The 13,280-nt window shown below is 44.4% G+C and overlaps 1 protein-coding gene across 1 annotated transcript in view; it reads right to left on the minus strand.

Annotated features, from left to right (window-relative positions):
- TRPC5 (transient receptor potential cation channel subfamily C member 5) overlaps positions 1–13,280 on the minus strand; it is a gene marked incomplete at both ends in the record, with an annotated part of 61,862 nt that overhangs the window by 18,978 nt on the left and 29,604 nt on the right. Inside the window, 3 exons of the mRNA XM_080352915.1 lie at positions 4,100–4,422; positions 8,192–8,331; positions 11,645–11,981. Of these exons, the coding sequence (XP_080209041.1) occupies positions 4,100–4,422; positions 8,192–8,331; positions 11,645–11,981 (800 nt within the window). The remainder of the gene's footprint in view (positions 1–4,099; positions 4,423–8,191; positions 8,332–11,644; positions 11,982–13,280) is intronic.

Raw genomic sequence — 13,280 nt, forward strand, 5'->3', positions numbered from 1 at the left:
TTACCACCTGTCCCAGAGCCTTGTCCACATCCTTGTGAGATGCAATGAGCCCAGCTGCCCTGAAGGAACCCAAGGTACCCTTTCCCACTCTACACACATGCAAAGAACAGCCAGAATATATTCCTTCTAATTAAAATTGCCACACAGTGATGCTGCTGTTATCTATAAACTCTCCTGTTTAATCAGTGCCTGCATCATTAACATGTCTGCAGACTAAACATTTGGAGAACCCATCCCAAAGTTCAGCACGACTGTAGTAGTTAAGTAGCACACAGCAACGAGGCACCGCGAGGCAGGAGAGGTGAGAAATCACCTTCACGTCCACCTTCTGCTCTAATGCAGGCTGAGGACTTGTCCTTCCTTCGGCCACGAGTGGAGCAGCCCAGGGAGCCAGGGGCCCGTCTGTCAGCAACGCAGGTGGCCAAAACTGCTGGGTGGCCAAAACTGCTGGGTGGCCAAATCTGCTGGTCCTGGGGCTGGTTTGTGCAGCACTGTGAGATGCCCTCTGCAAAAACTGCTCAGGAGTGACTCAGATGGGAGAGACTCATCACATTAATTCAGCTCGAAAGGTTTTCTGCTTTTGAAGTGTCCCTTGCACAGATGAACCAGACCTGACCTCCCGTGCTTTACAGCTGGTGAGATCATCCCAGGTCTCCTCTTGCTTCAGCCAAAGACAAGTGACCTTTCCAATCACGTCAAATACACAATCTAAATAATTGCTCTGTTTGGGCGTCTTTGTTTTGGCTTTACAAAATATGGCATTTATATAATCAAAAAATGACACATGCCTGTTTAAGAGTTTCCATTTTGGCCCCAGGTCAGTGGATATTTTCAAATGTTCCTACTAGATAAATCAATACAAATAATTCAGATACTTTACTTGACATACCAGGGATCTGTTCTCCTGGCTTCTCCAGGCATCTGTTCCACACGTATCCTCATGCTTTATATAAGGATTTAGTTTCTTTATATTTTGTGGCCATATCGTATATTTTTCACTGGCCAAAATTATAGACTCTTTAAAGCAAAAATCCTTTCTTCGAAAAGTCAGACTGTTTGTTAGACTTATTAAATAAGTGCGGTGGTAAAATAAGGATTAACCAAAGAATGCTAAGCAATTCTCTACTAGAAATGATGGAGTGCTAGCTATCTTTTAACTTACTTTAATTATTAGCAGTCAAAGTATTGATTAGGCTGTAGGCTCCAGGGAGTCAGACATGCCTGGCATGAAACTGGAATCAGTCTTAGAAGTGATCAGTGCGTTGCTCTGAACTCACAGTATTAACCAGGAATATATTGGGCCCAGACTAAGACATGTGGACATGAAAAAGACAGCAGTGGGTTGCTGCACAGAAGTACGGCTGAGTTACTCTTTCCTCAGCATGTAATAACAGGCCAGAACCACAGTCTCTTCTCGGTATGTCTCAGGTGGGGCTCACACTACTTTGGAGAAGCAGCTTTAAAAAACCAGAATTTTGGAAATTGTGATTGAGGGACTGTCCCCTCCTGCTGAGTATACGCTGGATCTTCAGCAACAAGTCTCAAAGGCAGTAAGGTGTGACCTTCGCCCCATCCTCCTCTTCCTCTCTTCTCCCTCCTTTAGTTACCGGAACCACAGTGATAAACATGTTTTCCAACTGTCTGCCTAAGCAGCAGACACTCTACTTTCTAAAGGATGGGGAGGCCAAAGCATAAAACCTTAAATTATTCATGACTTCATTGCTGTCACAAAGGAATATTACTTTTCCATGATCTGTGTTTGCAACGCAGAAAATTTCCTCACCAAGAAAACATTAAACCCATCCTTTGGGAGTAATAGGGAATAATGCAGCAGTAAATAGGCGTCACATTTTAAACAAGTTGTACAAACACCAGTGGCCTCCTGCTTATTCTTCCCTTACAAAATTACATCTTATTGTGTGACTGCCTAGAAATGTTGATGGCAATGACAGGGTACTGATTGAAAGCTTTCTACATGTATTCTTTCATTAGGGATGAACTATGAGCAAACTTGAGGTAACAGCAGCTCCGACTTGAATTCTCTCCAGCCATGCCTGCCCTGCCCGGCCCAACAATGTCATTTGCTCTTGCGCAGGTTGCTCGTTCTTTGCCAGTCGCCCATGCTGTGTGTCTGTACCCAGGCCAAATGTCAGCTGGTACTGGGGGTGTTAATAACGACTATTTAAACTTTTAAGAACATGTTAAATAATAAATTTCTTAAGTGAGTCTCAAACAAAAAGTAACTGCAGAGCATTCTGTCCCCTGCCAGGAGACCTCAGTCCTAATGGATCCCCTCCCACTGCGATTTTGTTTTAAACAAGCCTCTGCCATAGAGATGGAGCCCCCTCAATTTCCTTTCTTTGCTACATTCTCCTTGGCAGGGGGTTGAAACTGAATGTCGGAGTGGGAGAAATTGTGGTCTGTATTTAAGCTGATCTGCACACTTTTGTTAAGTGGGTCTGTATCATTTCTAGTTCCCAGGATCTTATACCCTCCTACACACTTGAGGATCTTTTATTTTTCTCCTGCTGACCAAATGCTCTTTTTCTCCAGTCCAATCCTGCTGTTGATTTCTCCACTAACCTGCTGGCAGCGAAATCTGTAAAACAACTGGTTTGCAATGGAGACCGGTCCAAAGCAGAATGCAGAACCAAATACATCTGTTCAGCACAGCGCCAGGGAAAAGCTGGTCCTGAATTCTGGGGGTTTGACCCTTCACGAGCCAGGACTTGCCGTTTAACAAACACTCTGCTTGCCAAACATTCCTCCCTCTGGCTGCTGCATCAATACGGACACAGATCAAGGAATAGTATTTGTTATTTAATTCCTTTGCAAGGGCAGCACAACACATTTCTGGGGCATGCAAAGCAATTAAAATAGAAAAAAAAGACTGAAGTCTCTCATTCTGTTTTTCATTAGCACAGTGCAGTTCCATTCACTTCCTCCAGATAGAGATGGGTTTAATGAGAAAATTAATCAAGGCTATGGTGTTCCTGCTCCGCAGTGGAAAACCGCAGCACGTCTGGTCTACCAGGTCACGATGCTCTCGCACGGCTGGACTGTGTCCCACGAAACCCCCGTTGTAAGGATGGAGCCCATGGGACAGCGTTGGAGCCTCTTCTCTTCCCACCCAGCCAGGTGGGCTCGGCCATCATCTGCTTCCACAGCAGTGCAAAGATGTCACGAATCCTTTCTTCACCTCAAGCCTTCAGCTGGGGAAAGGTGGACAACTGAGGGCATCATGACAAGTTGTATTTAATTTAGCACCAAGCGGTGGACAACAGTTTTGTTTTGCTTGTTTGCAGGGCGTAGGCCTTTTTCTAGACTGTGTTTTATTTATTTCTCTTCCCATTGTGTTTTAAGTACTGTGCAAGCAGCAAGAACAATTAGGTGGGGGCTGATTATTATAATTATTTCCACTATTAGTAATTAAAACAAATACATCGGAAAGACAATTCATGGTGTTTTTCAGCACGTGCTCTTTCAGCCCTGCCAGCTGTCATCACAGCGACTTCCACGCCAACATCTCAGTAAAGTACCAGCATTTCCAGCTAAAAGGAGTTTGCTGAGATTTCAGTCTCACCCCACTGCAAGGAAATCAGAGAAGCCTGCAAGATCGTGTATGCCTAAAAATGGCCTTAGTGAGATTGTTGTTGTTGCTGTATCACATTACTTATTAATAGCTTTTTTTCATAGGCTTATCCCTTGTTCTCTATGCTTTGTTTAGCTTCCCTTCCTATCCTCCAGAATCAGACAAAAGAATTATTATGGCAAAAGGACACTTGCTTTCTCAAATACACTGAAATTGTACATAGTCATAATCTAATCTAAGTTGCAGGATCACGCAGGGAGACTCGTGGGTCCACAACTAAAATGATTCTCTCTCACTTCCAGACCCAAGTGAGGTCTCTGTGACAGCAAAGCTGAGCAGAATGGCTGCCCCACTCAGCTCACACCGTCCTTGCACAGTCAACCAGCCCGCCCGATACTTGCAAATGAATAAATAAAGGCAGTTTCAGTGCAGTGACAGACAACAGGAAAATGCAGGTACAAGAGGGGATTGTGGAAGTCAACCTTAAAACCAGAAAAGAAGTCTTACGTGGAGAAGGCATTGTTCTGTTTCTCACATCGGATCCCCTTGCAGTTGTTGGGTTCTTCCGAGGCACTGGTCTCATAGTAAAAATAAAGCTGGTTCAGTCCATTGGCAAAAGCCAGAAGCACCAGACAGTAGATAAAAAGGAATTTAAGGATGTCTAGCAGCATGCGTCCCAGAGAAATCTGCAGGGGTCCCAGGTGTGAATTTGCTGTAAACAGGGATATGAGACGCAAGGAACTTAAAATGTTGGATATTGCAAAGAGGGCTTCCGCAATGAGAGTCGGGTGCCACATTTCCCATTCCTCCCTTGGACGAGAACCATTGTACTGAAAGAAATAACAAGGGTATAAAAGTGAATTACATTCTAATTACTCTGAGATAACTCCAAAGCCACACCTGCCAATACTAATGCTTCACATGTCAATACTGGAAGAACTGGTACACTGGAAGAACTTTTAAAGTCGTAACTCTCAGCAACTGTTGGACTAACATTGGGGATTTGGGATAGAAGCTGATGCCCAGGGCAGGGGCTTAGGCTTAGTGGTGCCTTCTTAGGAACTCTCCCTGCTAGAGATGCCCTGATACAGATAGTTGTGGGACCAGCTTTTCTTCAGAGCCTTGTGGTACGTTGGCTGTTCTTACTCTGAATTTAGAAAACAGGCCTTTTGAATTCTGGGTTCACTGTCTGTGGGTTCTTCAGGTCCGTGGGTTCATACGCAATCCCCATCTCAACAGTTAAAGGGGTTCAGACTCCCCTTTAGCAGGTTCAGATCAGAAATTTCCAATTACCTTTTATCTTTCTCCTCCTAAATATGACTATACCTTCAAAACACGGCAGGGAGGGAGAAGGGAGGGGAGAAGGAAAGCAATGAACTATTTAGCGTAAGAAGTGGGTGTTTTCCTTCCCTACGAATCTCAAACAAAAAGTGCCAACAGCCCAGAACCAAAATGCTTTCTTCATATTAATTTTCTTATTAGTTAATTTGTCATGGCAATTTTCAGAGAATTGCTAAAGCAGAGGTCATAACTGCAGCCGAAACACTGGATACATTTGAGTGCATCGGGTTTCTAATGTAATTGTAAAAGCAGAAGCGTTTTCTGAGCAAAGTACAGGCAGATAGCAAACAGGTAACACAAAAGAGCTGGTTGTATAAATGGAACTACTCCAGCTTAACGACCGTGGCATAACAAAATGAAGTCAAAGACGTTTTAACATCAAGGAATAATCGTCCTTTTAACATTTGTCTCTGCTCATTTAACATGTATAAAAAGGCAAAAAATGTACTTAGATTAATGTAGCTAATAGTGTAGCCAGCATGTTTAGGACTCCTAAAATAATTTTTATACCTTTTAAAAGGAAATGGTATTAATATTGTACTGACAGATGAGTTTGCAGGGACTTTCTATTTAAATCTGAAGGTCCGATACACGAGCTCACATTTTTTCCAAGGGCACAGCTAAAAGCAAGTTGGTATTTTAAACTATTCCTCTGTACGAAGGAGCCGAAACACGACACAAAGACATTCCAGCATGACCCCTGATTGCTTCTGACATGTCCAAACTGTTCTCTACTCGGTGCGCATCGCGGCCTGAGTCTGTTAGCTGGGATTTGAAGATGGGGCTTCAAATCCGTTGGAACAGGCAGCCACGTGAACCCTTTGCCAGGGGCAGCGGTGGGGGCGGCTGGATCGGAACGCGCAGGTCCTCACCGCTCTTGCTGGTTCTGTTCTGCGGGATGGCTGGACACAGCAGCCCAGGGCGCACGCAAAGGAACCTGAAAACGTCTTTGGCATCTCACATCTATTTCTAAAGCAGCTTGTTAGGGTCCTATTTTGGCCCTTTATAAACTGGTGGCATCCCCTTGCTTAGAAAGCACTAGTCTGTTCAGAGCAGCCTAGCGTCATAGGTAATAGAGAAGCAGACGATTTCAGAGGTATCTAATGAAGCTGGTACTTGGAAGGCTGGAGCTGGTTGGGTTAGGCATCAGAATATGAAGACGGAAGAGCAGAGATGTATATGGCACAAATAAGTTACACTAGGCAGTCACATTTACCCTCCCTCAGTACGTGACAATTCAATGCAGCAAATGAAAACTGGTTGAGAAAGTATTTTTACCCTGTAACTGGCCTGAAGATTTCACTGATATTGGAAAATATTTGGGCCAGGCCTTGGAACCAGTCAAATCAAGAAAAAAAAGTCTCCATATAAAAATGAGGATGGAAAACATTAGTGTCAGCATGCAATTGATTTTTCTGGTATTTGGCAGAAAGCTAAATGTCCATGTAATGCTTTGAAGATCTAATTAGTGTTAGAATATGGTATATTGGCATATATACCAGCCTTTCTCGGCTCAAGGCTGTTCTATAAATAACAAAAACCTTTACAAGTCACGTTGCAAAAGATTTTTAAGCCATTATCAGCATGATAAATCCTCATGTTTCTGAGCATACTGCACCCTCTAAGTGACACAGGTCAGGAGGGAACTTCTGTGAGCACGGTGTTTCAGAACTGCTCCTACATAAGATTTGATGCATCTCTCAGCACTGTCTGACTTTGGTCCTTGCCAGGAGCAGACCTGAGATCAGCCAGGTTTAATCCCAGTGGGTCTGATCTGTACTCAAATCTATTCCATTCTTTTCTGTGCTGGCATATGCATCTTTGTAGTTCGCCTGTAGTTTCTGTAGTTCTTACGGAGTATATAAACAAAGCTGTACTTACTTCATACGTGTGGCTTGGCTACGAGATTAAATCTCAGTGTGTGACTGTATAAATCTATGGATGCACAACTCTTCTAGTTATTTGTGTGTGAGAAGGAGAAGGAACAAGATTGTTCACATTTTAAGATCTGTTTGTGCATCTTATGATTTCGAGCATTTTTTTTCCTGTTTTGCTCACAGCTTAAAGACCAACCTTTCAAGCCTCTCATTTCCTCACTGGTTCTGAATGCTGGGGGAAAAGAGACATAATCTGTTCCTGCTTTGATGCTGTTACAGAGCTGCCTCTTCAGGGAGAAGCAACTTAAAGCTTTTCCCTTTGAAAAACTAGCTTACCACTATGCAGCCTTCTGGATTTTAAAAAGGCTCCATAGCAGGACTGCTTGCTGAAGAGTTTTGTTATAAAAGCCTTGCCATTTTGGAGTCAATGAGCTTTGGGAATTTTTCTCCTCTTTTGCTCTCTGCCTGCATATGTGCCTGGGTGAGAATAAACAAGGTTGCTTGTTCTGAGCTAAAAGAAGTGGTATTGCTCTATCAGGGCAAAACCAACACAGTAGCACATTGACACCTGTGTCATTACACAAGCTCTTGTGAAGCTACTGCTGATTCATACCAAGAAAAGAATCAGGACAAGCAGCATAAAGAAGTTTGCAGGAGGTCATTTGTGTCTCGCCTGTGTCTTTGGAAAAAAAGAGACGGAAGGAAAGTGCTCCAGGGCATCCTCTGGCTCCAAAACACCTGCATACACTAACCTGGAGCATCAGAGGTTTATACACATGCAAGGTGCTTTTGAGGGTGAGCTCTGATGTGCATTCTTACCATAAATGGAACACGACAGCACAGAATCTACACGGTGTGAAAGCTCCAGCATGCTCCTTTGTAATTTCCTTGCCTATAGTTCAAAACTATACATTGAAGAGGATAAGTTGACTCCTTTATTTCAGGTGGAACCTCCCACTAGCAGGCTTGCTTTTCTTAGTGGCCTTTTCACAAACTTCTGATCAGTTATCCACAGATCTGTAGGGCTAGAGACTACAAATATTGGCTGTAGATGTTTTCAGGTAACCCTATTCTTGGTTTTCTTACTGTTTTATTTAAAAAAAACAAATTTTCACTATTTCTAGCATTGTTGAGGTCAGTGTCAGTATGGAAAATAAAATGTATCTTTGGCAAGTGAGTAGCTACAAAACGGACAGCAAGTGGGGAAACTCGTGCCCAGTGCCCAAAGAATCTACTGCAGTCTTGATCAAAGAGTCAGGATGAGGAGATCATTCTCTAAACAAATTCATAAGCCTTCCAAGTGAATTTTCCAAACTGGATTGCCCGGTTTACTACAGTTCTCACAAGCAAGATGCAAATTCCCTCTCCCAAGTTACTGTACCTTGACGTAGGCAACAATTTTAAGGGAGATAGTTGCGAGATAGAGGGAGTTCATTGCAAAATCCATCAGATTCCACCAGTCATGTACATACTCATTGAATCCGCCATCCCACATTTCCTTGATTTCTCCCCAGATAAAACCTGTAGAAAGCAAGAGAGTCCATTGTCACGATGAGGTATTATTTGCATTAGAGCACTGTGTGTTATCTGATGTAATAAAAGAAAATGATAAATTAACAGCTTGGAAAAAATGTCTCATCCCTCCTCTGACTATGAGGCATTTTACAGCTCTGTGGGGACAAAGACCCACATTTCCTATCCAGATGCACACAAGGACACTGCTTGAAACATATGTTATTTAAAAATAGTATGCGTGGATTGGCTCAGATGAAATTTTTTCTAAGCAAATAAAGTATTTAGGCAACTGTATTTGGTATAGTTTCTAATACATTGTCTGCTCTCATAGAAACTATAGGTAATTCACTGCTCAGCTGGACAGCACTGATTTTTCCTCTCTCTGCAGAACACGGGACAGCAGTACCAGCTTCTGCGTGCCAGAACATCTCCTCCCTGACCTGGAAACATCACACCAAAGAAGTGAATTCATCCTCTGTGCTCAGTCACTGCGTTTATGCGTCTTGCTGCACAAAAAGCCCACGGGGATGGCTGGTGAAAAAGGCAGGAGTCAGCATGAAAAAGGGCCCTGCAGCCTGGCATCGCTTCCCTGCACTGACTCACCTCCTGTCAAGTATGGCTGTGGGATGTGCAAGGTGAATATTTCTTCCTGAGGATATGGCCAGAGCCCATCATCTCAGCTCTGAAACGCCTCCTGGTAGTAACTTCTGCCATTTGCCAACCCTCCCTACACCCCCTTGCAGCTGGAGGGGCGAGGGGCAGCTTCCCAAGTTCATGACCGGACTGCTGAACTCACCTGCCATACCATCCGAATTTTAAGTAACATATATGTACTTTATTGTAGTGTTGTTTAAGTATTTTTGAGAGCCTCATTCTCATGAAAAAACAAATGGGCAGCCAGGCTCCTTCATCACCTACACGATTCTGAAAATGTCTGTAGAGCCCCCAGATATTTTGAATTACCCGGTTTAGAACATTATCCTTGAATGAAGACCTGAACAGTGTGAAAAGAAAAACAAACTGACAAAATACACCTCCAGGTGCATCACCAAATTAGTTACCCAAATGGCTACCCATACCTAACCACAGGATACTGCAGTGGGCACTGAAATGCTACTTGCACCTCAAGTTTTTAGGACTTGAAAGTTCAATCTGAAGAGCAAATGATGTTGAAATGAACTGCTGCAAACATCCAAATATCAATTTCAGCTCTTGAGCTGCTGGCCAGCAGGTCAGTGGTCAGGCAAGCAGAATGTCAAGGCCAACAAGGTGATTTTATTACAGCTGCCTCCAAATCTTTGCACTTACACACAAACATAAATCAATGGAGAGGAGCCTGTTGAAGAACTCATACACTGTATTTATAGAGAGTTATCATTGCTGGTTACTATAGTTACAGCAATGCTGTCTGTGCCTGTTCTCTCCTTTTAGAGGGGAAGATATTTCTTAAATAATAATCTTTAATCTGGTGGAACTGTTCTAATTTCTCCATTTAATAAATAGTCCCACAACATCCCTATTTATCTGAAACAAAGGAACTCAAAGAGCAGACAGCTGTAAGACGTGATTTTGAAGGGGTTCTTTTAACAGATTATCCTTTCATCTGCAAATCAGTTTTGCTGAAATGCCTACCGTTTCGCTCAACTTTAACCATGAAAGTAAGGATAAAGTGAAGAGATCACCTAAGCTCAGGAAATACATTTAACCTTCTCGGCTTACTCTGATGCTTCTACCAACACATGCATTTCAATGCCATAAATCAGTTTAATAAGACAATGAGGCTGGAGTTACCATTTGTGAGTTGTGGTAGAGCTATGCAAGAAGCAAAGTGCCCTGGGTCACAATGGGAAAGCGGTTTGTGAACCTGTTTGCAACTCTTACTTTCCTCATTTTCCAATTGTAGGTTTGGCTTGGTTAGTTCAGCACAGAACCAGCCTGATCTAGAGCCACCAGAGACACAAGGAGCTGGGGCCCAGTGTCACTGGGAGAGGAGCCAGCAGGGGACACAGAGGAGGACCCGAGAGAAGCACTGAAGGAGCTCCAGAGATGGAGGTTTGTGTGAGATGGCCTCACAAAGCATCACGGTGGCTTTCCGGGCCCCTGACCCCTACGAGAGTCGCAATTCACTGTCACCTGTCCCATGGGGTTTTGCAGTGACACAACCTGGGCTGCAGGAGAGCTAGAAAGGTGTGGAGAGCACAGCCCATGGGCAGGCGTCCCCGTAACGAACCAGCTCACCCTGGTGCTACGTGTTAACAGCACAGCAAGGAACATGACACCTTAATTAGAGGAGAGATCATGCTCCTAATGGAGTCCATGGGTTTTCACTTGCTATTGTGCTGGCGCTCAGTTTTAAAGGGTAAATACTTCTCCCTCATGAGAAATATATGCAGCTCTGCTGCTCTGCTCTTCTCCCCCAGCCCGTCTCTCCCCTCACCCGTGCAGCCTGCCCTCAGCAACACGGACACCTCCTTTGCTTCACGCTTGTGGTTGCCCAAGCCAAACTGGAGTAAGAGCCTCATGTTTAACCTGATAATAAATACTCCCTCCTTCTCCTACTTATTTTAGAGCTCTAGATATTGATTTGGTCAGCGTTTATCAGCACAGAGGCATATGGCAGACAGAGATATATATCTTCCCTTTTCTGCCTTCCCGCAGGGTACTGTGAGTCCAGGAATAACCAGGGCTGGTACCTGCACAGCGGCTCTGGGAGTACATCAGCGAGAAGGCGACAGGAGAGGCAGCTCGGGGCACTGTCTCCTGCCATGGACCGGCCACAGAGTGAGGCCAGCCTGACAAGTGACCCAGGAGTGAATCCCTAACCTGGTCCTCACACCGAGCATGGGAGAAGCAGGGAGAGAGCTGTGCCTGCTGCAGTTTACTCACGGTCATGTCTAAAGGCATGTCAGATGGCAACATGAACAGCAGAAAAGCCCTGGGCCAACAGGATCTGTTGTTCCAGAAGGAGCCCAGCTGTTTCACACAGTTACGAAGCCGGCTGCCAAATCTCCTCACATGCTGATGATGCCGAGATCAGGAATGAGTCTCCGCACAGTTGCCATGGGTGCGAGTCAGGCGACTGTGGCTCAGGCATTTCAATGAATCATAGAATGTCCCGAGCTGGAAGGGACCCACACGCATCATCGAGTCCAACTCCTGTCCCTGCACAGGATAACCCCAAAATTCACATGGATTTTTGAGTCCAACTCCTGTCCCTGCACAGGATAACCCCCAAATTCACATGGATTTTTGAGTCCAACTCCTGTCCCTGCACAGGATAACCCCAAAATTCACATGGATTTTTGTGTTTCTGATTTACCTAGAACCCAAGGCAGGATCATCCACTCCACGATGGTGGGAGGTGGTCCCTGCATGTGCAGGTCAGTCCTGACGATGTGCTGCGATGCCAGTAAGAGCATGAAGAGGAAGGTTAGGTAAGAGCCCGTGTGGCAGATAAACTTTATAAATGGCTTTTTAATGAACAGTCCCAGCCTGCTCTTCGGTGCAATCAGATATGCCACGGATAGCACGGGAAATAGCAGTCCGATGGTGACACAGGTCAGGAGCTTCACTGCCCAGTGTTTCCGCCTCCATCCTGGAAAACCATCATACCATAGTGTTGCTAGCAGCTGCTGGCAGTTTGGCTGAGCAACAAACTGAGGAGGAAAACAAGAGAAAGATCATTACTGACTGGTTCTTCACATGCACTCCCCCTCACGTATGTGTTAGAGCCTACACAGACCCTCATGTTAAGTTTGGGGCTGGCTGTGGGGTGGAAAAGCGTAATTTGGAGACAGACAGAAGAAAGGAGGGAGATTTCGCTCGTATTTTTATACATGGGATTTAAGATTTCTGCTGTGAGGTCTTCTCTATTTGAAGCATCCTTACACAGATCACTCACTCACCACACATGAAGCCTTGTGCAAAAGTGATACCACAAAAATTACTACGAGCGTTTTCTCTTCCCATGTGTTTCTGTTCCAGCAAGTTTCTTCTGTTTCAGGTTTTGACTGTCTCAAACAGATCACCGTCAGTGTCTTTAAGAAGCGACTAAATGATGAGACACTCAAGCCAAAATATTTCTGATCTGTGCCAGAAGACTTTACTTTCCTGATAATACCTGGATAATATCCACGGTTTTCAAAACTTTTCAGACCCATAGCTAATTAGAGAGGCCTGCAAGACCAAGACAACTGTGCGTTTCTTTACATAATTGATTTCTAATCCATCTTAATCCATCTGATCTACTGAATTCAGATTTCTCTTTGAGCTCTGCAAGTTCAAAAGAAAAAAATCTCAAGTATTGTTTTGAGGTTGCCTGTTACACTTACTTTGCTGTAATTAAATCAGTCTGTCCTAGCGTGGATACAGTTCTCAATAAACACACTCCTGTAACAACACAGATACAGCTCTGACCAGACACAGCCGTATCAGAAAGAATCACACTTCCAATGGACACACTAGCACTGGCAGCATTTGTCAGGGAGAAGAGACGTCTCTTATAAAGGAGACTCAAAGTGGTGAGTAACCTGAAGATGACCGTGCTGTGTGACCTGAAGATGACTGTGCTGTCTAGTGCACTTGGCCTGTCTGTATTTCAAGGCGATCTCTCGGAGGGACGTGGTGCCACCGCTCTTCTTCCCCCGCAGGGAAGGTTTATCAGGCACAGCACTCTTTCACCATTTAAACCACCGTTTCACAATTTAAACTACCTCTTGGAAGGACAACGCCATGGTAGCAAAGAAACTGGCTTCTGAATACAAGAGTACCCATCTGATTGCTCTGCCAGCCCAAACTGGGACGATTTTTTCCACCCTGGCAGAAGCCCCACTCAGCACAGACACAATCAGCCATCACATCTGCATTTATGCCACACTTGCAGGCTCTTCTCATCTCATCTCAAGATACCCAGGACTTCCCATAGGTCTTAGTCACCAGGGGATCGGATTCCATGT

The sequence above is a fragment of the Nesoenas mayeri genome (assembly GCF_963082525.1).
Source record: "Nesoenas mayeri genome assembly, chromosome: 13".
Classification (NCBI taxonomy): Eukaryota; Metazoa; Chordata; class Aves; order Columbiformes; family Columbidae; genus Nesoenas; species Nesoenas mayeri.